The sequence below is a fragment of the Neolamprologus multifasciatus genome, chromosome 4, assembly GCF_963576455.1.
Source record: "Neolamprologus multifasciatus chromosome 4, fNeoMul1.2, whole genome shotgun sequence".
Taxonomy (NCBI): domain Eukaryota; kingdom Metazoa; phylum Chordata; class Actinopteri; order Cichliformes; family Cichlidae; genus Neolamprologus; species Neolamprologus multifasciatus.
The window spans coordinates 14007342-14032631 of NC_140442.1; the positions used below are offsets into that span (position 1 = coordinate 14007342).

General features: G+C 40.6%; 1 protein-coding gene across 3 annotated transcripts; it reads right to left on the reverse strand.

Annotated features, from left to right (window-relative positions):
* Positions 1-4: 4 nt before the first annotated feature.
* On the reverse strand, positions 5-24828 carry LOC146520027 (ubiquitin carboxyl-terminal hydrolase 22-like). 3 transcript variants are annotated; one of them, XM_085158337.1, is made up of 14 exons: positions 24334-24828; positions 23433-23465; positions 12299-12431; positions 11004-11117; positions 10805-10906; positions 9010-9176; positions 7340-7499; positions 6747-6849; positions 5453-5611; positions 3986-4112; positions 2810-2901; positions 2336-2398; positions 1768-1917; positions 5-1682 (listed from the first exon to the last, which is right to left on the reverse strand). In XM_085158337.1, the coding sequence occupies exons 1-14, from the start codon at positions 24451-24453 to the stop codon at positions 1640-1642; spliced, it is 1566 nt and encodes a 521-aa protein (XP_085014463.1). In that variant the 5' UTR covers positions 24454-24828; the 3' UTR covers positions 5-1639. The 3 variants fall into 3 exon arrangements, with proteins under 3 accessions (XP_085014463.1, XP_085014465.1, XP_085014464.1); XM_085158339.1 differs by lacking the exon at positions 23433-23465 and having other exon boundaries at positions 24280-24828; XM_085158338.1 differs by lacking the exon at positions 23433-23465 and having other exon boundaries at positions 24334-24827.
* Between the last annotated feature and the right edge of the window lie 462 nt (positions 24829-25290).

Here is a 25290-nt window from a genome sequence, read left to right on the forward strand (position 1 = left end):
ACAAGTTTCAATCCGTCAATTTTTTTTTAATACACACAATCAGTGACCACAAAACCCTGACACGTATGTGTGTTATCTAAAGTCTGAGTTGACAAACAATTTAATAGAACACTAGGTTTGCAGAGGCAAGACATACTGTAAGCCAAACTGGTTTACACCATCCACAGTTGCCATGGAGAAGATTAATACTGATGGATGCAGAGCCAGACTGCGGTCGCACAGGGCCCATATATGTGCAATGTGTTTAATCCACTAGAATTCTCAAACAGCCTTCTCACCCAAAAGTACAGAAAAACAAATCATGATGGGCAACAAGCCTCGAGCCATTACTAAGGGCAATTTTTCACATATAAGACCATGAGAACCCAATCGCATGCAGTGCTGTTAACAGGGCTTCTTTTTTTTCCTTTGCACAGAAACATTCAAGGTGTTCAACTCGAAGAGAACACATCAGCCTCACATATTACAGGACCTGATCTGTAGTTTTGTGTATTGAATCTTCTTGTCATACAGTACAAAAACCCAAAGCTCACATTCAACATACACACTTTCTAAACAGCAAAAGGTGAGCCAATTAGTCATCACCATCATTATACCAACAATTCCACAAGAATGAAAGTATAATACGTCAAAACAAAAAAAGACATTTCCAGTACCAGGACAGCAAGACACATATATGAATGTACTGAAAATAACAATTAAAAAAATAAAAGACACTGAGAAGAAAACAAGTAAACAAAAATTCAACGAGTCGCTAAAAAAATAAGATATTCCCTGCCCTCAGCCAGACTTTAAAAAACAAAAATGAAACAATCAACACAGTAAATAATGAAACATGAGAACACACAGGTCCAAATCTGTTTAGTTTCCATGGCAGCGCTTCCCCAGCTACTGGCAAAGGCAGCGTGTCTCCAAGCTCTCCCGTTATTTCTTTGCCCATAAAAAATAGATGTATACTAGATTCATACAGTATTTCATAACTAAATTCACAAATGATAAGAATCATAACCATAAGTTTAAAAATGTTCTTGCAAAGTTCATAATACGCTGATTTATATATTTAATTTTTTTTCCTTTTTTTTTTGCATTCAGTCCTTTATGCATATGACAACATACTGTTCTCCATCATCACTAAGTTAAATGCTTGGTCAGCTGAAATGAGAGCACCATGGGAGAGAGATGGAGAGTGTGTGGGAGGTGGAGAGGGACAGAGGGTGTGGGGTGTGGGGTCAGAATACTGTGAGAAAAAAAATCCAGATATGCCCAATCGGCGTGACAGTCAGTCACGCTCAGACTCTGCCCCTGCAGCAGGAAGGGGAAGGGAGAGAGAGCGACGGGGTGTGGAGCCTCTTCCCTCTGCCCAAGCCTGGAACTGGCGGCGCCGGACCCTTCCTCCTCCTCCTCCTCTTTATTCAGTTTTGTCAAGTAGATGCCAAGAAGTAGCTCAGTGCTTGTTTTGTTTTCTTTTAAAAGTATGTGTGACTTTTTGTTTGTTTGTTTGTTTGTTTTCATCCTCAAGAACTGGAGGAGCAGACTGGTAGTCAGAAAGTTTCAGGTAGCTTTGTGTGTTTCATCCTGTCGCCAGTCACATGACTGTCTCATTTAAAAGCAAGTTCTTCATGGTCATTGGTCACAAAGACTACTCATACTCAAGGAACTGTTTATGGTAGAATAAGAGATACCTAGAAAGAAAAGAGAAAACAAAATGAATTACAGTATCACACTGTATCAGACTGTGTAGCACTAATGTTGTGTTTTGACTTTTACCCTTCACTATCGAGTACATCCTTAATGCTAGCCTTGGTGATTATGGCATCATCACATTTGAACCACTGATCCTTGTGCTGCCGGATAAAGCTGGTGTAGTGGCCACTCTCTAATGTGCCTTGGTGGTTGACCACAGCAAACAAGGAATACCTAAAAAGAAAAAAGAAAAGAATTGGAAAAACTGAGTTTTTATGCAAGAATATCCCATCATCCCACCAGTAAATGAGCTCTCTCGGTTCAAAACCCAGCACCATTAAACTTTAAGGTCATTTTTCACACTATAGAGATATTAAGGAAAAAATATTTTCACTGTGTCCTCTTGCTTTACCCACAAGCTGTCAGTTTTAACGACACAGTATATTCCCAATAAATGTCCTGGAAAATTAAGTTGTAGCTGCAATGGATGAAGAAAACTAAGCAGCTTTTAATAGGCTTCAAATTGATTTAATTAGGGGAAGTCACAGCCGGATGGTTTGGGTCATTAGCATGTGCTGCTGTGTAAGAGCCTTTGATGTCAGACAGCAACAAATGCTGATAATTTAGTGATATTTTGTTGCAAGGTACTCACTTATTGTCATTGTTTAATACATCAACCGACTGTTGATACTGCCCGTTCATTCTGCTCTCTTTACTGTAAAAGACAAAGAAGACAGTTAATGTTTGAGGCAAGTATAAACTTCCTCAAAAATCCACTAGGTGGCAGAATACTACAACCAATGAAAGCATGTTGGTTCTCTGCCTGTAACACTAATGATGTTTCAGTCTATGAGCGGAGCTGAATGGATGCAACATTCAGGGGTGGGGCAAGACTGCTGCTGCATGCTCTAGTGACATCAGTGTATATTACTAGGGAGCATTTACACAAAGCATGTCATAAAATGTAATAAATGAATTGGGAAGGTGAAGGATATACGAGGAAAAGTATTTTTTTTCCCATTTGGATCTTAGCTGCCAAATATTTACTATAATATATATGAAAAGAAAAGCTGAGGGCCTCATCACTAGTAGAAATGAAACATGTAGACTTCAGCGATCACCTTACCTGGACGCCATGAAGGGTGTCATGTCCAGCTCTAGGGGGAAGGAAACATACGTGGTAATCTTCCTCCGTAGTTTAGCAGAGTGCTCAAACCGCTGGAGAGGGCCAGAGAGGGTTGATGAGAAGGGAGACGGGAAAAGGAGAAGGGGCAAGAGAGAGAGGTGGGGGGTGGGGAAACCAATACTATATGTTTAGAATTAACAGGCATCATTTTTACAAAAAAACCAAACAAAAAAAAACATGAGTGAAATGTATGTTTTCCACCCTGGCTGTCAAACATTTCCATATTTGTAATGAGATAACAAGTGAGGCTGATATCTATCTAAGACAACATTACTGCAGCCTACAAATACATTATAGGTCTCCAGTATTGCAATAAATAAAACATGAAGATAATGGAGCACCATATGAGTCATTAAAAATCATAAATGTCCTGGGACACTGCACAAAGGTGCAACACTGTAGGAGGCAACAACAGCTAAATTGAATTATGAACACACCTACGCACATGTACCAGCCAGCTAAGGCACTGCATAATGTGAACCTTGCTGACATCAGATGAAAGGCTGCATACACACAGAGCAAAATGAATCATATATTAATGCCACTGCAATATAGAACAAGTACAGATAATTGAACAGCAGAATGCATTGGCATGAAGGCGGAAAGGAGGGAAAGTTCACGTCAAGATCAAATGCATTTGTTTTCCCTCTGGCCTGCAGTGCAGTCTCTAACTAAAGGAAACGCAGAGCTAATCAACCTTATAGCTTGGCATTAATGTTTACATCCAGTCACGAGCGAGGGCAGGTTCAAGATTCTTCTCTGTGCAGCAAAAAAGCTAAAAAAGATGGGTAGCACGATGGAAAGAAAAGTAGTCCCTACATAAAACTGCTCAAATTGCTGCTCATGTTTTTAGGGGATGAGACCTTAGCATTATAAGGAAATACTTATTAGCTCAATTACATATAAAAGCATGCAGGAATCTCATCAACACATGCACACATTTGATTTTAAGGGTGAACTTTCCTTTTAAGTCACACAGCTCTTTTAACTATTTCGGAGTGGTGACAAAATTAGACGTGCGAATGTTAGATCCTCAGATTAGCCTTAAATAATCAAACTGTCAGACAGTGACAGACAATGTAACGAGTGATAATTGGCAGCGCATGGGTGACTCACTTTGAGATGGAAACATGCTACGATGGGAAGCTTCTTCATTGTCAGCTGTTTGGTGGACTCCTGGTAACTATGGCAACCACCACATTTTATTTTGGCACTGCTTCCTAGATGCTCAGGTCGCGTAAACCTGCAGAGTGAAGAATGCAATAAAGAGAGAGGGGAGAGATGACGTGTTAAAACGTGCAGCCAGAAAATGGATATGGAACGGAGGCATGAAACGGGAGAAGCAGGAAGAAAGATTTCTGCGTGGAGTGTTTCTGGTTGTGTTAGATGTCCCTTGAATGTGGAGCACACTAAGCTGTTCTCCGTATCAGTGGAAGAACATGAAGGTCTGTATAATATGCCTGCTTGCCCAGTTTCGCTGCAGCACATACGCATGTCAGTTTGCCTAACGCAAAAGCCCATGTGGTGTCGTCAACGCCTTTATCACCATGGCAATAACATCAACCAGTTCTGTAGCTTTAAGAGACTTGCTGCAGCAACTAGAGATGTGTGAGAAGCTGCAGTAAAAAAAAAAAGTCAGCAGGAGAGGAGGTGAGAAAAAGAGAGGGGGAGGATGAGACAAATGTGAGTGGTAGAGAGTGAGGGCAAACGGGAAAAGAATGAAATAAGATAAGGAGAAGAGGAAAACAAATTGAAAAAATGAAGAGGCAGTAGAGGAGATATGAGAGGTCACACTCCCTGGTCAACCTGGTGATGGGAGAAGATGAGATTCAAGGATAACACGGCTGTTGTGCCTGAATAGAAACTATATGTGACCCCCTGTGCATGTGCAGGGGTGGGGTGAATGTTTGACTGCTCCTGAAAAGATGCAGGTGCACTGATAAAAGCTTATTTCCTTTTAAGATATTATAAACTGATTTAATTCTATCCAGCACTGATTAAAAACTATCAGTGTTACGGTCTATCAGCGCAGATTAATATGCCTACTAGGAGCCCGATAAACATGTAGCATCCAACCTGAGAAGGGTTTTGGTTTGCTTTCTCCTTGTGTTTAGATATTTTACGTCACACTCACTGACACATCCACAAGTATTTTTAAAATCAAGAAAAAATGTTCTTCTTTGACTCTCCAAAAGAGAAAAAATGGCCACAGAAACATTTATTAAAAAGCAAAACACAAAACAAACAAACCTTCATTTACATAAAAATGTGAAGAAACACTTTTAAAATGCAAAATGCCTGCAAAATCAGCAGGTGACAGTATAACTCTAATTCCAGCACCATGCTGCCAGTAGGCCCTGCCGCTGCCACTATAATCCATAATATCAGTTTTCCATGTCTAGACATAAACAGGGAGTATCTGCACCTTTTATGGAGTTTTCCAGCAGGCCTTTTTTTCAGTGGCTTTAAGCAGTTTTTCAAAATGTTAAAGTGTTGCATTAAAAAACACAAAGCAAAAGAAAGCACTCCTGGGGAACCTGGACTGAGCCTTATGAATGAATGAATGAATGAATGAATATATACCTGCGCAAGCAGTCTGTAAGCGTGGTGGATCCTGACAGGTGACTTTCGCCATTAACTGTGCTTCCATCCCCTCCAGGGCTGAGGGGCCAAAAAGGCGTGGATGAGCCAGGAAGGTCCAGACTGATGTCCCAGAAAGGGTCTATCGTTGTGGAAACCCCACTACAGGGGAAAAAAGAAGAAGAAGTGAGTTCAATTATAATGTTTAACTATTAGTGTGTGGCTTTGTGTAGTTTGGCGTCACTTGGCAGGATGATGACATAGATGGTAACGAGTAAGATTAAACTCCCACAGCCCCCTTGAGATTCTGATCATGTCTTTGTTTAAGGCTGATGGAAGACTGAATGTGTGCATGTGAATAATATCTACACAGCTGTTCCGGGTTCATCTGCAATTCAATGATGTGTTACGTCAAAGAAAATGGCTTTGCGTAAAGAATTTGTATTATTACAGCCCAATAAGCATGATGGACTGCAGCCCAGGCAAAACAGTGCAAAATGCGTAGAGTATACATAAATATATATGCACAGGAGTGGGCTGCCAAACATTATCACTGTTGGTTAGATGAGTCATGGTTTTGCAATACCCAGAGCAACCAGTGGGTGGCTAGCAAGGCAAGCAGACATGCATTTATGGCAATAGGAGATCAGCTCTGCAGTAATTTGACACCAGTATGGCACTACTTTAGTTTGAAAGCCTTTGCTGATGCATTTTATTGCCTAAGAGCTTACCCATTATATTCAAAAAATGATTTTAATGATTATGAAGGGGCGTGATTTACTGCCACGGTGATGCACTGTCATGAGCAGCTCTGCATCAGCAGTCTCTACTTTCACAGTGGAGGCAGGTAATGTGACAGTAGGCTGGGCTGGGCTTGCCTGCAAGTCTGGGTGAGGTGCTTTCCAGTTCAGTGCAGCGTGCTAGTGTTAATGTGACAGGACAGCTCTAGGGGGAAGCAGGCAATGCTTGGGTTGCGCTGCTGTCTAGACAACCTCCATTAAAGCAGCTCTGCAGGGACTAGGTCTTTGAATAAGAGCGCAAAAACCAATGGTTCCCCCACTACTAGAAGATGACAGGAAAATGTGGAGGATGCATGAATGAGTAAATGTTGGAGGGAAAAAAAGACAGAAGGCGTGATGCTGCTTCAACATGAATGCTTAGTGAACATCTCGAGACTGGGATTGTCTTTCAGCAGTCCCTTTCCATTGCATCATGACGGGGGTTTTATCTGAACCCCCCCCCCCCCCACACACACACACACACACACACACACACACACACACACACACACACTTACTGGCAAACTTGACAGGTAACATCTGATTGCAGGCCCCCGGTGAAGATTTGGTCAATGATGCAGTTACAGTGGTTTGGATTGTTGGCTTTCTTGCCATTGTCGTCTGTTGACCAGAGAGAGGAGACAATATGAACACACATGACTACACACTGCCCACCTCTTTAGCACATTTAAAAGCTTCACAGTGCCTCGCTCCCACTTCACAGCTCTTTATTCTCTCTAGCCAATCAGGGTAAGCCTTTCCGTTGTGGCTATGACTGAGTCAACCTGTCATTGCACTGCAGCAGGGCCTATTGACATTCCTTACACTACTTGCTTGCTGTCCTTTTGGTACATTGTAAGTCTCCTTCAGTATGTTTCCAGTGAAGTAAGGCACTGTTGTCTGTCGGTATATTTACGTATAATTCGATATGCCAGATCAGAGACAGTTGGTGGCTCTGTCTCCTAACACTCCCCTCAATCTCAGCCGACACTGTTTTTATCTGCGTTTACTCATTTAAGTCAAACTGGAATTTCAAACTAAAGTATTTATGGGCCACAAACTCAATAAATAAATAAACCCATTAAACTAATTGTGTTTAAGGACGACTTACTGATAGTGTCTCCTTTGCAGTGCCTATGCAGTACATCCAATGCTGCAATGAGGAACTCATGGGCATCTTGCTGCTCGTAGCCTGCGAGGTGGCGTGCATGAGTCCACACCAGGTGCAGCAGCCGGAATGGAATGTGGGGCGAACGGTGGCCCGAGTAGAACTGGGAGAAGGGATGAAAGATGGGACAGGTGGGTGAGGGTGAAGAAGAAAGGTGGTTAGCCTATTTTTCCAGGTGTTATTAGGTGTGTTATTTTATCCACTTCATTCCAGTCTCTTTTGGCTCTTTTGTAAGCACTTCATTCAACAGGTCTTGCCAGATATAAATGAATTCTAACAAAAGTTACAAAACAGAACCAGCTCTGATGACAGCAAATCCACAGAGAGGGAAAGTGTAAGACACAACAGAGGCAAGTCAAAGCGGATGGGTGGGGGGAAAACAGGGAGAGTGTGCAGCAAAAATATCCGTCTGTTATGTGCTGGAGATCTCTGGCTTGCTGTTGAAATTGGACTGAGAATTCAGGGCAGGTCAGGATGGACAAGCAAGTGACAAAGCAAGTACTGGCAGGGTGCAAAAACAGTGCAACGAAGTTCCAACAAGAGCTCATTAACGCCAGAGGATCTCACATCTCGATGTGCGGATAATGCGCGCACGTCGCTTTATACTCCTCAGTTTTCTCTGAAGTCTGATTGAGCGGTGAAAGAAAAAAAAAATGCTGAGCTGACATCTCTTTTTGAATCTTACAGACTCTTCTCCTTTTCGGCAGTCTGAAGGTGGCTGACAAATGAATTACGCGACAACACGAAGACAAGAATAGGGGAGAGGAAGAGGAGAGAGTTGCTGATCAAAGCAGGCCACACCTCCGCTTTTCAATCCAAAAAAGCTGCCTGAGATCACGCAGGTGCCTACAGAGCCACAAGATGACTTTTGATGAAGATACAGAGGGGAGCTGGATGTAACCTATGAAAAAAGGCTTAGGCACCAAAAAAAAAAATAAAGAGACTGCTCACGTGCCAGGGACTGTTTAAATGTAAAATCCTGAATTTTATGCCTCAAAGACACTTCATAGGAAATACAACTGAACAGTTCAGCTAACTGAGACAGGACAGACATGTCTCTGTGTGTTGCGGAGGTGGGGGGCTGATGATTCAACTCGTTATATATTATAACACCACTTGCCAACTGTGTGCCCATATACACTGCAAATGAGAGGATGTAAGAAGGAAGTGAGACAGTGTGGGAGCAGAGCAGGCAGTCATTACGTAAGACTCTGGGTTGATGAGTTTATTAAACGTAAAATGCCTATTTTCTGTTGCATGAAGAAAAAACAGTTAAGACTTTTTAAGGGCTACGTAATTTAAATCTGGCTGATCAGATTCAATAAAGGTGTATAATTACTGCATTGTATGTTGCACTCTACATTCCTTTCAGGCAGGATTTCTTCCCTCGTCTCTGCCTCCCTCTTTGGACTTGACAAAAGAGCACAAGAGTGACTCAGCCTTTTATGGCAGAGAAAACATTCTGTTGTTTGGTTGTTAAAAATCTCTAAAATTATAGCTGTGTACACCAAAAAAAAAAGATGATAAAAAACTAAACATTCACAAACCCATTTTCTTTGTGCCATTTACCAAACCTATCTAACAAGTTTGCACATGTCGACTGTGCGTCGTACCTCCTGAAAGAGCTGCGACATCTCACACACCAGACAGGAGTTTGATTGCATCTCGCACTTGTGTCTGTCGGAGAGAAAGAAGTCTCGTAGCAGTGGTGTGTGTGTCAGAGCCTGAACGATGCAGTTCATGAAGCACGTGTTGCCCAGATTTATTAGCCCTCGTAAACCTGCGGAACAAAAAGGGAATAAAAGAAGAGGGAGAACATTTTTGGCTTTGAAGGTTAAACACGGCGGTGACTCCAATTCGCACTGGTGACGATGAAGAGATTTTTAAATCATATTTATCTTTGGACTACAGTGAACGTCCTTGTTCAAAAAGTAATTCAGTACATAAACTATTTACAAGTCTTTTTCTTTTTTCAATGCTCTCTCATTTTAAAGACTAAGCTTTCGCTCAACTTAGCCAGACAATTATCCCAAACCCAATTCAGCAATGTTTTAGCCGTTAGCTTTGGGTTATCATCATGCTAAAAGGTGTATTACTCACTATTCATCGCTCACTGAGTTGCAATGAGTTTCCCTGGGCCTGTTATTAAGAACTAATCCCATAGTATCATACTGCTACTACCATGCTCTACCATGGGGTAGTGACCAGAAGATGAGCAGTGCTTCATGTTCACAAAGAGCTCTTTCCAGAAAGTAAAATATTTATCTCAGAGTCCTTTAAATGGCATTTGGTAAACTCTGTGAGCTGTCATGTGTCTTTTACTGTGAGCGATGGTTATCCCTACAAAGGACTTCTGAAGATGACGCAGATCAAAATTCTATGCTACTGGGAATACTTGTTGGTTTTATGCCTTTAACCTGAGCTGTGGCTCGACATAATTTTAATCACAGAGCTCTGAAGAGTTAATTGGATGTCACACTTTTGTGCTGGCATGTAGTGTAAATTGTGAAACAAATCCACCTTGTAAGAATATAGAGTCAAGTAAAAGGTTTGAACACTTCTTTTTACATTTAATAAATTGAGTTAAATTTGGTTTTTAACACTAGATTGATATATAAAAGGCTGGTTCATTTATTTAAACATAATGAAGTTATGCATAAAAGCCACCAATGCTTTGTGATCCATTTTTGTTTGGCTGAAAAGTTCATATGGTGTTGGGTCAGGTATGCCAGCAACACTGTGTGCAACTTGAATGTGTTCCCAAAGCTTTGAATGAATTCATTTAGAGTGAGAAATGATGGCCAGAAGAACAGGTGAGACACAGCTAGATCGTGGGTCTAATCCAACTGACCAAAGTTTGGTTCTTGATAAGAGTGCTCAGTGAGCGCCTAAACAATTTAGACTGGTCATGGTGGGCACACACACATAAAGACACCAGTTCCACTGCCCAGTCAAGTTGACCAAGCAAATTGTTTGAAGGTATAAAGAGAGTGAAGGCTGGTGGGAGACGGGGCGGAAAAAAGGGTAAATTACTACATGTACAAAATTAGAGACACAATGGAAACAACAGGAGGGGTAAAAGCATGGCAAGAGATAACGCCGAAAAAGGAACAAAGAGAAAACAAGTTCTGGGTAGAGATAGACACACATTCTGATGTAGTGTGCATATATCTGAGAGGGAACACTGTGTCCTGCCTCTCCCAGTCCACTGCCTGCGGGGCTGCCCAGTCTGGTTGACCTTGAGTATTACACCTAAATGCATGAGTGACTCCAAGCACACGCGCGCACACACACGTACACAAACACACAAAGAGCCATGGAGAAAACCCACAGCAATCACAACTGCGATGAGAAGAAAAGCTGTGCAGATTAAGACGTGCAGAATAAACAGTGCAATCCATTTCCCACCTATGGTGCAGTTTGTAGTGATTTTCCTCCGCTTTGGATTGTGTCGTAATAACTCTAGCTCCCTCTTGGTCGGCTCCCACGTCGTGTACTTCTCCCCTATGCCTGTGGACAAATGTGACGGCACAGAGATTACCAGGCTGCTTTAGTTTAAAAAAGAGAAAAGAAAGAAAACTGTATTAATGAAAACAGAATGCTATACCTTGCAATTTCCATGCTTTCCTCTGTTCCTCTTTGGCAATCTGCTCCATGTCTTTGTCATAAATGTAGTCTTGACACACAAAACAATATATTCCACCATATAATAGGTCTATTGCTGTAGGAAGGAAGGAGGGGGAAAGAGAGTGAGTATTAGATTGCAATCAAATTCTAAGTATATTTTTTTGTACAGTAAAATGATTAAAATTGGGGTTAAAATGATTATTTTGCTGTCTAAAACCACTGATAAAACCAAGTGTTACCATCTTATTGCTTCCACGTGAGGCAGGCAGTGATGGAAAAGGTGTATTTGTCTACCACCCCCACTTGCGCTTCCCATTAACACAACCCAACTTCTTCCATTTTCAAACTCCACAGCAACAATATTTCAGCTCTGTTGCTGTGACAACCTATTTTTAGATTAACCGGACATCTTTCTGTTTTTGGCGCTACTCACAATAAAATATATATATAGAAATAGGATGCTCCACTGCATACAACAGCACCCGGTTAATGAAGAAAAATTAGAATAATACAAGTGGCAGAGAGAGGAGGAAGACAAGGTCCTGCATAAGGCATAAGCACTCGTGCTGAAATGAGTAAAGCATAAGAGCAAAACAATAAGAGGATGAAGAGGTGGGGAAATGAGGTTGGTAGAAAAAAAAAAGCAGACAAAGAAGGCATGAGCAAAGTCCTGTGAGTGAGCCTGCTAAGAACGGGAAGTGAAAATGATGGGTACAGAGCACTGAGAAGGGAGCTTGACATCTAGCAGTGGAGCAGACAAGGGAGTTTGGATTAATTTGATTAGAGGTAGAGAGGAACAGAGTGCCAGTGTCAGGGAGGCACCTGTGGAAAGCTCAACGCTAATTAAGACCGTATCCCCGCACACAGGACGGAGTGTGTGTGTTGTGTGTGTCTGTGTGTGTGTGACCAAACTGCTGAAATGGATTAAATCAATTAAAGCCATTAAGATGTGTACAAAATTGTTCTATTGTCTCTGTTGTTTCCACATTTAATTGTGCTCATCAGGGTGATGTCAAAATCTTGCTCTTTAATACCTTTGTCTTATTTAGCATAATTAGTATGTAATGTTGAAGCTACTCTTTTTGGTAGCACGAGATTAGCAAACGTCTACCATTCCCTTGCTGAAGAAGACTGCCAGTTTAAATGTGACTGGGACTAGGCACTCCCACAGGAACTGTAATGCAATGCAGTCAGCATCTATTTTGCCAGTGGTCGTGAGAATAATTTAAATATAACCAGCTAGGGTCTTAGAGTGTGTGAGAGTGAGCAACTTACCTAGATTGTGTCTCTTGTTTTTTGCGTGTTCGTGGATGTGTTTCTTTGTAAAACAGCCAAAAAAGACGCAGTAGAGACAAGAGTGGAGTCGGTTCAGGTGGGCGCCACACATGTGACAGATACACGACTTGGCCTGGGGAGAAGGACCCAAGGGATTACGGGGGTTGGGAGAGAACAGGGGACAAAAGGAATTAAGATCAAGGCAGGAAAGGACAAGTCCATAATTTTGAGAAAATCCTCTGCAGCAGGACAAAGCTTCGAGGCCTAGTAAAAGTATAAAGAGCAGAAAAATAAAGTTCTATCTTAAAGTCGGTCAGACAAACTATTCTGAGGACACAAAGCTTGAATGAACCTGACAGGAGGACAGACTAAAGACTGCTGGGCCTGCTGACAAATCAAACGCAGCGACAAATTAATTTCACAGTGAATCTTTCTGTATTAAACATGTGCAAGCCATAAAGGGTGTTGATGCTTGACAGGCACACCAGAGGATGCAAACAATGTGCAGGTAACTCACTAACAGCAATAGGTGTGTTGCCAGTGATTTCATTCATAATTGGCAAACATGCAAAAAAAACTCTTCCTTAAAGAAATCAATGTAGAATAATAAGCAGCAACTATAAAGCTAAAATGCTAAAGAGCATGAGTGACACAGAGGATAAAGGACCTGTTCTATGAACACAATGTGTAGAACTATAGTCCTGAATAACGTGATCAGCAATAGAGTAGGACAGAACTGCTTGACATGCAGGTCAAGCATTTAAAAAGGGTGAAAGGTCAACATGAAACTACTATAAATAAATATATAAATACAGTATTATTGATCTAATTAAAATCAGAGCGTTGTCTGGTTTTTGTTTGTTTGTTTAGGAATCTAAAGGACACTACAGCAGAAAGTTGTCAGCATGCCTGTTTGAAAGGGAGAAATTGAATAAGGAAAGGGAGGAGAAAGAAAGCAATCTAATCAAAGCCTTTCAGGGTGCAGACCTGATGCAATGAGTCACCCACTTAGAGGGGAGATAGCACAAAAAGAGCTGTGAAGTAGGTGAATAGATACTGAAAATAAAAGGAAAAAGTACTGACCGGACAGCTTTCGGTGTTACACTTTTAGGCACAGTGTGTGAAACTAACCTCACCCTCTACTTTATAACTAATGCTACTGCATATAAACTCAGCGGTCCCGCGTTATGTTGTCTGCCTATTGTTAACTTTGAATTGGGATTCAAAAGCGTAACCCGAGACACTCTGAAAAACATAAACCATCATTGTGCCATAGAAATAAAAAAGAATTTAAAAAGAGGTCCAGTCAGTTTTGCCTTCTTCTTCCTGGACAAACCACATATTAGAGTAGTGAACAATGAAATGGTATTATTACACAATTATCAAAGATACCACTAATAATGCAATCCCTAAAATAACTAACTACAATTGTAAATATGTTCTGCAGTGAAACTTTGTTCCCATGACAAAGAACTGGGCAAAGAAGTGGGACGTTGAATTGGGCTTCTACGGGCACATTAGTTTCAGGTCTGTGTAGAGGTTTTGTGTTTCAAGAAACTAACATTATAGCTGCAAGTAACAACGCCGTTCAGCAAGGCACAGTTGCTAAAATCTCATCTCGCCGCTTGGTAAGGCTATGCATTTTGTTTCCAGTGGCCCCTAAAGGTGAAATGCAACATTTTTATGCTTCCTTAAAAATTAACTTTCTGTCATGTGATATTTGGACAGAAAGTATATTTAGACCTCACTTCCTGAGACAGATACTTTTAAAAAAAAATTCTTACAACTCCTGCAAATGGTGATTTGAAGCTCATCTGCACCAATGTTCGAAACAACTGGAGAAAACAAAAAGATTGCAATTACCAATATGGTGAAAACACCTCAAGCTGAATTAGCCACAAGCCCACAAATTCAGCAAGTCACTTTCAAAAGCCAAACGCCCCTAGAGACAGTCTGCTCTATTTACATTATATATTTACTTTAGGCATTATTATTAGATGCTGCATACATTTTCAGTACAATAAACTTTCCTTTTTGCTTATTGTTAGCTTATAGTTAATGGTAGATCAGGTGCCTCTGAACCAATAGTTATGCTGCTACAGTCTCAGATAAAGCATCTTCTCTAGCACATCCAAAAGTTTTTCAGTGGGGCTGAGGTCTGTATTCTAATGGCTAATCCATGTGTCAAAATAACTCATGCTATGTGGACCCCTCTTTCACAGGCTGAGCCTGATGAATCTTAGCATTGTCATCACAAAATAAGCTTAGGGAAGAAAAAAATTTAAATGATGGAAAAACCTGGTTATTCACTATATTCAGGTAGTCAGCTAACCTATTTTCTTGTTGAACCTACCCCTCCATTCTAATGAAAGTTTTTTTCTTACTTTACAGTATACCTGGGAATGGGGGGAAAAAATAATCCTGATGATACAATGATGGTTTATTCACTGTAGCATTATCAAATGTGTAACGTGTCTTTTTTTTTTTTTTTTAAATGGCAAATGAATTACCTGAGTCACTTTCTTCTCCTTCTCCAACACTGATTAGTTACCTTCTATTCACCTTAATCTGGCTTAATAAATGCCACCATGACTAGTTATAAAGTAGTGATGGATTAGTCAATTTAAAGAAAAAAAATCAGTTTGGACTACATACACAATAATTTATATAAAAAGTAATGATATTGGGTGGCAGTGTAATGATTCTCCCACCTATAGCACATATCCAGATTTAATACTTGATACCGAATACAGCTCTATTTCTATCATTTCTCTTGTCAGCTACTTGCAACAGAATTTTAACAACAAAAGTTAACACAACTATTTGATATGTTAACAATAACAGAAATGCCGCTGTTAACTGTACTTGAGGCATTATGTTTTTTTAGCAGGAAAAAAAAAACAGTTGGATTGAGACCTGAATCCACACAGAGATGATTTATCAGTGGGAGTGGGCAGAAATGGTCACAAATTGTGTAGGAGCCAGTGGTTGCAGGATAAAAATTCCTGTGCAAAATTCTACTGTCAGAAGAGAAAAGAATTCAAAATTCACTTATCTGATTTGCAACAAAGTATGCTAGTCAGGGTGTGATACCTCAAATGCGGACAGTACCATGCAATGACACAGAGGTAGCCAGCAGAACTCCCAGTGCGGTCTATGTTTTGGATAAGCATTAGTAGGCATGGGCTAGATTGTGATGACATTGCAGTGGAGGGGATATTCAGGGTTGCAGGCACTAAGCTCTGTTTTTATTCAAATTGGTCTGTGAGGCAGCCAGCTTTGAATGGGCAGAAGGGGCAACACCAAAGAAAAGCTCTATGAGCTTGGTGAGTGAATGAGGAAATGAACTAATTACGTCACTTAAGACTAACATCTACAACAAACTCAACAACAAATCTTTAAGGTCGAGTGTAAAACATAAAAGGTAAAATGAGAGACAGTAGTGGTAGAACAGATAGAGTGAAGAAGCAGTTCTGTTTTTAGAGTATAAATTAAGCCCTAAATACACCAGTAAGAAAAGCTACTCACTGTACTTAATATTAATAACATGTTTTTAACTGCCTGTCCAAACGATTCCCACCAGCAGTGATGTTAATCCCCATTTCTCCACTGCACCATAGCACCAAAAACAAGAAACCCTGCTAATGCCACGCCTTACCCTACTCCTCACCCTCCCCTACCTCAATACATCTGTATTGGGCAGAAAATCTATCCCTGTTCTCTGCCTCTTACAATAGTTCACAGGCTGTCTACTCCTCAGTGTCAGCAGTCCTGCATCTCTATCTGCACCTGGAGCTTTTAATGTTCTATTAGATCAGCTATTGATCAGCCGCTGGCTCAGATGACTGGAACAAGTGTCGGGCAGGTAGCAAGCTCATGTTCGTGCTGCGCTAGGCTGCATCTCCCACCTGGGATGCACGCTCTTTGAGGGCGGTTAGGCTGTGGTCTGAGTGAAGGGAAATAATGCGCAAAGTTGCTGATTCATAGAAGAGCAGATTTAGACTATACCTCCGATCTATTATTAGCATGGGCAAAAGAGGGCATAATGCTTTGTGGAGTCCACTGATGCTGTGTGGAGCTGCAAGCAAAAAATGACCATGATGGAATAAATATGAATCCTCCAGTGCTCTAGATCTAACTTCACAAAAGTGCCATCAATACGTCACACTTACTCCAAGCATTAAGGGTAATGCATTCAGTTATTCAAACGTAGCCAGTAATGTGATGAGCTGTAACTGAGGAGGAGAGAGAATGATGACAACAATTATGATGTGGACAAAGGTCTGGCTCAACGGAGAACCTTCTTGCTGCTGTAAAGAGAGAAGCAAGGAGGGGAGGGGCAACAAAGTCAATACAGACTAGAGAGCAAAGCTATATGAGAACAGTGACTCACCATGCTGCTAGCACTCATAAGCCCATGCATGCTTTTCAACACACACACACACACATACATTAACCGTAACTGACATTAACAGTGCATACTATAAATACGCCTGAAAACACACACAGCAAACACAGACATTGTTAGACATTTGCTGTGGTACTTGGACACAAGTGTGCACATATACCGAGTCTTCTTTGACTCTATATTTAACAGGAACAAGTCAACAAGAGACTATGGAAGGAAACTGATGGTGATGCTCCAGAACCGCACTGCTTCTGACTGACCTCATGGGGCTGTTGCCTGACACTGTCTTGGCAGAATGATGCTGTAACCCCCCACCCCCACTATTTTCACATAACAATGTGATATGAATGCTGTGTAGTCTTGGCTTGAGAATGTATTCCCACCTCATACATATGAATTTTAACTTGTAGGAGACATAAGGGATTGTTAGAGTGTGTAGTTTAGCCTCATACTGTCACATATAGTGGTATAACGACACAAAGCTAAACCCTAAGCCCCTAGTGTACAGAGTCTACTTTTCCCAGGAAAACGAAAAAGACAGACACACTAACACACATCTGAATAAACAGTGTATGAAGGAGAACTCCATACTGGGGATTTGTGCAGATTTTGTAGGCCTGCTGAACACATGACAATCTACATAGTGAATATGTGAAAGTAATTAAGATCACTGAGTAAGGGAGTGACAGTCTGCATTCTCTATTCTTTTACTCTTTTATTTAAGACATTAAATGATGTGGGAGAAAACAGGCAGTAGAATGCAGCAGTGAAAGATGAAATATGGTATTTAATTAGTAATACTGTATTCAGAGATTGTCTTCTGAAATATGCATATACTTGGAAACCAGCCATACTCCCTTTAAAGGTCATTGTGAAACAATGCAAAAAGCTCCATCACACAAGAGCACAAAGCCAACTTTAATTCAATTCACCTCTTAAAAACGATAATAATTTATGAACAAGTTTGTTAAGCTGCACAGATGTTTAACTGTCCAAGCTAACAAATTGCAGCTATCAGATGCCCAGAGCCTGCTCTACCAAAATAAGACAACTATTTATTTAATCAGAAATTGAAGAGCAGCTTGTTTTGAATGGCACCCTTGGACTAATCATCAAATTGCGTGTTTTTCCCTTCAGCGCCAATAAGCCACAACCATCACTTGTGAGAAAATCTATAAGCACCACTGAACAGAGCCACAATGGAGCTATTGCAATATAGCGTCCTTAAAAGTGATATTACAGAGCAGACCCAAGTAATTGTCATCCAAGTGTCTGATGCTATTGTCTTTTTCACAAGGAGAGAGAATGTTTTGTAGACATAATGTCAATCCCAAGAAAAGCTGTCACTTCAGTGAAAGGTTTTAACTATAGGGAATGACCAAGTGTCTACAAAAAAAGAGATTGATTGCCTCTTGGTTCTGGTCAGCCGCTGGAGAGTGAATGACAGCTCATTAGCCAGATGGTGGTACTAAGGGAGGGCTGGACAGCAGCCTCATTGGCTGGCTCATGCCACGAACAGCATGCTTTGTGGCAGTGATGCTTTTCCAAAGCCTGCTGGACGGTCAAATGAGAAGTGTAGTTGAAGGGAGGGCAATGAAAAGAAACAGTCTGTGGGAGAGGAAGAGGGAATCAGTCAAAAGGGAATGAGACCAATGAAATTGCAAACTCATGCTCTTTTTCCACTTACACAGACTCCCATATCTGAATATTCGGGTGTAAGGATCAATGAGGCCATTGCAAAAGATAACACCACAACAGAAAAGCTTTTTGTTGTTTTAATGTTCCTCTCCATTGTTTATCTAAGAGCAAACTTTCATGCAAAATCCTATCTATATGCTTAACCAACACTTTACATATGTGGCTATTATTTGTAAATTTTGTACCTACTTACTTAAAATTGCTTCCAAGTGGAAGATTGTTAACATTTGTCTTTTGGTATGTCTTACCAGAAAAGAAAAAACCCAGCATGGTATAAAATGCACCTAGGGGTACAGTACAAAGAAGTTCACAGAGTATGTTACAGTTCCCTCAGGACATAGTATTTATGAGGCAAGACTTTCTATGACTAAAAAACTGGGAGGCAAACAGCATGTGAAAGGGGCACCACAAGGTGACACACCAGGTCCATGATTACTCTGGGAGGGGTTTACAGACCATTTGTTTAGTCTGACTCACTGAGCTTGACAGACCGAAACCCACATAAGAAGAAACCAAGGAGTGACAGAGAGCATACAGACATGGAAAAAACAGGCCTGGACAGGGGCCCAGAAACCAAAATCTGACATCACCAAAGCCACAGAGTGTTGCCTGCAAGCCAATCGGATGAGAGGAAAAAAATAAATAAATAAATAAATAACAGAAAAATAGACCATTTGATTATGCATTTCCCAGGATCCACAAAATCAAATTAATTCAGATAAAGATATAATTAGAAAAATAATAATTCAACCCATGTTTTATTTAATTCTAATAAATACAGAACTCAGCATAAGTCTTGAGTAACCCAACCATTTCTTTGTTCCATTTCCAAGTAGCCACATAACAATACAACCCTTTAAATTGTATAAAATAGCATTTTTACACCAACAAGATGATTCCCAAAAAAAAACTATTAGCCAGAAGATTTGGCATATATTGTCATGGTGTGCAATGTGTCCTTAAAAATTTAAGACGTGACAACTGAAGCTTGAAAAAACGAAGTGACAGACTTAAAAACTATCCAGGGAAGATGGATAGTATTAAAAGCCATGCCCTTAACAAACGGGGGGGCGGGGGGGTCTCACCAGACCTGAGAGATGTATGTGGCCCTTATTTTGATCCATCTACTGTTCACTGAAGCCTCATCAGAAATGGTCTCAGTGGAAGAGTGATTGTCAGAAGCCATTCTTAAGGAAGGGAAACTGGAAAAAAAAAGCTGGGGTATTCCAAACTACAAAAGAAATCAATTTTTGGTTCAGGCTGTGTGGAAGAACAGCGATGATACAAAATATTGACCTTCAACCTATTGAGAATTGTACAAATTCTATTTGTGCTTTATATACACTATATTTCCAGGCATGTATGCAGATGTTTAAAAAAAATAGCTGCACCTAAAGACATGAGGAGTAGCTGAAGATTTCTGTACAGTACTGCAGACCAATAAAGTTAAATAAAATATGAATAATCAAAAGAGTATTTGAAACAAACTTAATAGGCTAGACTTTAGAAGAACCATGGCTGAGCAAGGTTTACAAATAAAATAAAGTCAAGGTAAAGCAGGCAGCAGCGGCGTGGGCACAGAAGAGGAAAAAAGCGTGATAAGAAGAGACTGTAGGAATAGATCCTGGTGCTAGAAACGTATGCTGATGAGTCAAGGAGCAGGCCTGTGATGCGATGGAGGCAGATCTGACAAAGAGATCTCCTCATAGCACAGAAATCAGGCGCTCTCTGGGATGGGCCATGCCTCGGTGATTTTGTGCATGCCAACTGAAAGAAGAGGCGGGAGAGACGGGCGTCGTAATTGTGTCAAACCTTGAAAATATATCCATTTTGTGAAATTTCCAGCAGCATCTAGCAAATGATTTATTTCTCATCTTCTCTCATCAAAAGCAGAAAAGCACAAAAGGGGGTTTGCACTTATGGGAAAGGTAGAGGAAGGCTGGGGGGCAGGGGGTGTGGTTTCTCATATCATATATGATTTATCAAAACTAGAAAATACAAGTTCACTACTGTCAGCTCTCTAATCATTACTCTTTAATCTAAGTAACAGCACAATCTTCAAAGTAGTTATGGCTGCAAAAGTTCTGCCAACCCCACCCCACTCTTCTTTCATCTTACCCCATTTCCACTCAACCTAGGGTAATATCTCTTGTTTAACTGTATTGCACAGACCCTCACTGTGGAGTAGTCCAGTAAACAAAATAAGAGTTCATCGTCCTGGATTAAGCAATGTCAAGATAAATAAGTATGAATAGAGGCATTAACACGCACAACCATAGCCATTCACAAACTATACATTTTGAATACGACTGAAATAGATTAGCCTCAATCAAATGACACAAAAGCCGCTCTGACACCCTTCTGTCAAAGTCCACTTAAATGGAAATCTGGCAATTAAGAGAAATAAAATGTCAGGATACAGCAGAGAAAAGGTCCCACACGGCATACCCATTTTAATCACACACAGAATTTAAAGCACACTAGCTTAGCATATCAAAAACAGAAGGGAATTGAAAGACAGAAGGGAAAGCAAACCAAAGCAATGGTCTTTCCTTTCCAATCCTGTGGCCACCCAGTATGGCTGATGAAGATCTTTCCACTAACCAGCATCTAGGTTCTTGTTCAAGGCTAAATACAATGAACCACAGACTTATTCATCTGGAATAAATCCACCCCGAAGACAAACAACAGTACATACTTGTTTATTCTTGCCATTTCATTTCACAGGGCATCTTCAAAACGCCACTTTATTTGTATTTAATTGTTTCCTCAATGGACCGTTTGTGTCCCAATTATAAAATGATTTAGAGGCCATTTGTGATTGTGCAGAGAAGACGGTTGCTACATTTTTAGAACAAAATGACACCAGGCTTCAAGCGTGACAGAGTCTACAAAAAATAACAACATTAAACATGGAGTTTATGGTTAATATTTCAACTGTGTGTCTGTAGCAGATTACAGAGCATTACACAGCAGATAAGAGTACTTGTCATTCCAGATGAATGGGGAATTTGCTCTAAAACCAAAATGCAAAAAATAAATAATCCTAAGGTCCTCAAAATGAAACACACAGGATCCCAGGCCACACTGGGTCACCACATCTCTCCTGCAGTGTCCTATTGCTGATGTTCAATCTACCGGGTTTTACCAGTGAAGGGTTGTACATTCAGAACAGGCGACAGCGTAAATGCATCACCTGGGAATTGATATTGGCTTAAGGTAGGAAGAGTGACAGCTTACAGGAAGGCTGCTGAGGACAGTTCCTTCTAAAAGAAGATGGGAAAAATGCAATACAAGATTACAAGATTATAAGGCACTTCTAAAACCAAAACCACACTCTCATCTTTCAAGAAGGTGCCTCTTAATTTACAGGGCCACCAGTGTAAGATGAATATGCAAAAGGAACTGCACAGATAAGCTTTTATCTAGTGAATGAATATGACATTCACAACATCCCTCAGTGTCAGTGTCATCTAATCAAACCATTTAGATGCAATAAGTATTCAACATAAAGTCATACTGGTATCTAATGATCTTAAGAACAAACACAAAGTGGTCTCACCTTATGAAGACATTACTTTTGTACCAATGAACCAGCACAGTAGTGCTCTGCATGTTACATTCGTTAGAAGCTAAACAGGCTCAGTGACAAGTTGTAAGGCACAAATATTTCAACTAAGTAAAATGCAGAAACTGTAACTTCTCTTTTCTACCTGCTTTCAGCCGTATGTAAACATACTAGTTCAATATAATAAATAGTCATAGGCTCAATGACAGAAATATAACAAGGTATAGCAAAGAGAAACATGGAAAAAGCCTGCATGACTCTAAGGCTACAGGCGTATTGTGATAATTTGACATGATAGAGAATCTAGAGGGGATACATTATAATGAAAAACTGAACTGATAAAGCACATGGAAATGTGGAGCACAGAGCATGAATTAAAATGCAATCCAGCCTGGAACTGAAAATGTTCAACTGTACAGAAACCTGCTCGTCACTACTTTCAATGCAAAACTGTCATCTATCCTTGAGCACTTAACATCTAGCAGGATGGATGACTGTTATTTATGCAGCATACTACCAAGCACAGATGGTGCAGGATTGGTGGAAAAAAATAGGAAAAGAAACATCACTATACCTCTGATAAACTGCTGTTGTGTTTGTCTTTACATTGCAGACACATGGAAAGATTTATTAGACGTACTTTTTTATGTGAAAAGCGGTGCTTGCTGCTGATTCAGAGACTCTGGAAGATATTATCTTGCAAAAAAGATGGTTGTGTGGAGCTGACAGGAATGTTGCTGAGACAGAGAGCGCTGCAAAACAGATACGGAAAGATTCCTCCCAAACGTATAGGACAAACCAGATTAGCCACCACTAAACACAACAACAGGAGTTTAGCCATAACACTGTACATCACTGAGAAGTGAGCAACACCTATGACAAGTCATACTTTTATGACGGACTTGAGCTGCTGTTGAGCGCTTTCTTGTCTGTAGTGTGCCAAAGAAACCAAACAGGTTTTTAAAATAAATTGTAGCAGTGCCCCCCATTATACCGTCATGTATACATTTTCAGATGCTCTCTCACAGTTTTGCTTTATAATTCTGTCGTCTTGGGTGGGTGAAAAAAAGAATTAAGACAGACAGGGTGAGCGCTGTACTCAAGTTAAAGCATGTCATTCCAACACTGTATAAGCAAAAAAAAGGGTCACTGGCCATTTAGCACTATTTGCTCTAACATACCTGCAATGTAACTGAGCCATGCTTTTGGCTGTTCTACTCATGGTCCACCCTCCCCAACAGGCAATATTTCTGGCTCTAGCAGTGCATCACAAACGATAAAAGGATGGGGCCGATTCCTCCTGCTACACTGGTTTACATCCAATATTCTGTCCACTAAATGAAGAGGCACTGAAGCGGGTGGGTGAGCGGGAGGAAAGCAAGCAAGCCAGCTCTTATTCATCTGAACTACCTGCATTATGTCAGTGAAGATGAGGAGAGGGGGGAAAAGCATCAACTCACCAGCTCTGCCCATCCTGCATCACTGTGAAGTACCTATTTTATCACAACGGCATAAATATGCATTACAACATGCAGGTTGTAATGCATAAATGGCTTATAAGCAAGCAACAATCAAACTGTTGCTAATGCAAGGTGAAAACAAAGCCAAGCTAGACAATGTGAAAACAGTGGCTCAAAAAAACAACAGGAAAGAAAAAGAAGAAAGAAAGGGAGTGAAAGGGTGGGAATATAACAGAAACTGCAGCACGGTCCAGTGATGACATCAGTGTAGAGAGATACTCGTAGCTGTGTAGGCCAAGCAGGTGTGGGATGAGCCCAAAAAGAAACTGGGAATAAAGCAATCAGCGGAAGCCACTGAAAGCGACATGGCCAGGGTAGAGAAGAGAGCAAAAAAAGAAAAAAGAAAAGAAACACGCACACAAAAAACAATGACCCAGGAAGCCCAAGAGAAACCCGCTAATAACGTGTGTTCGTGCGAAGACACAATAGGTCCCAATTGGTGTGGTTACTGTTAACCCGTGGCCACAACTCCAAAAAAGGAAAGAAAAAAATCCAAGTTTAGACATCCAGCAAAACGCTCAGCTAATAGCAGATTTTCTCGAATTATCAGTGTTTCACTTAATAAAGACAATTTCAGTGTTTTAGTTAATTCTGCTAAGGATCCTACAGTATCCGCAGTTCACTAGGCAGAGTCCTGCTAGCTAACTTACCGGTGGCTAACCATAGTACTGGCAACATTTGCTGCTGCAAGAGTACTTTCATTAAGATTTTGTGATTGTGCTTCGTGTGGGACACCATTTGCACTCCAGTTCTTTGTCTGTCTGTGCCACATTAAAAATTATTTCACTTCTGTTTGTGAGGCTAGCGTTGCAGTTCCTGTGTTTTTTTGTTTTTTTTTTACCTTGCGTCTCCTGGTCTCAGCAGTACCACTCCAAACAAAGCATTGGTATATGACTCGAAGATTTTGTTTCCAATTATCCACCTTATAACCGTTCACATGGGAGCACCCGGCCGGACTCATGACAGACAAAACATTCAGTATGGGTTTTTAGGTGACAATGAAAAGTCTCCTGGATTATTCACTTAGCTAGGCTAGCTAGCACGAACTGTCTGTCCAGAAATGGTTTCCGTTTGGAAATGGGACAATCGATGTAGTATCCAAAATGCTCCTCGGGCATCTGACAAACACGGTCTTTGATTAACTAGGTCTAAATCTTTTCATGTAGTCATCAAACAGAATTATCACTTCACTAAAATTCTGTTCCCCTTGCTGTTTTGACAGTAGGCTTTTCGTTTAGCTCCACTTCCACTCTCACGATTAGTTAGCTTTCTTTCTCTAGTTAGCCTGCTAACACTCAACTACAGCTTCACAATGCCCGCCCAGCCTGCGCTATGATTTGCCACAAAAATTACGTCACTACGTTCGTGTTGGAACTCGAATGGTGTGCTTGTTTTATAACCTAGAGTGTCCCGTAACCATTGACTTCGTCGATGACACAGGCTCGAGACAAACGCCTCCTGTCCCGGATAACGTGGAGTATATAACCGAACCAAATTTTACAAGAACGTTATTCTGAATGGTTCACGCTACATCCATGAGTGGAAGGGTTTGTTGTTTCTGAAATAAGCAATATTAAAAAAGAAAAACCTATTTGTTGCTGTCCTGTATCATGTCCGCCTCGGTTAGAGGATGTTCTATTGAAGCGATGCCTTTTTCTTACATAGTCACTCTTTATTCATGTAAAAGTTTCAGTTTATGATTGCAGTGCAGTTGAGTGTGTGATATAATAGCAATAGTGTAAACTGGATTTTTGTTTATTTGAACATGTGCAAAAATCTCCAGCACATATTTGAAGGT

What these genes read in the sequence shown, in the direction of transcription:
- LOC146520027 (XM_085158339.1), bottom strand. Translation starts at nt 24,453, where the DNA reads ATGAGTCCGGCCGGGTGCTCCCATGTGAACGGTTATAAGGTGGATAAT. An exon ending in CTGCAAAGGAGACACTATCA is followed by an intron (nt 6,850 to 7,339) that starts GTAAGTCGTCCT and finishes TCTGGTCAACAG; the next exon opens with ACGACAATGGCAAGAAAGCC. An exon ending in ACACCCTTCATGGCGTCCAG is followed by an intron (nt 2,399 to 2,809) that starts GTAAGGTGATCG and finishes TGTCTTTTACAG; the next exon opens with TAAAGAGAGCAGAATGAACG.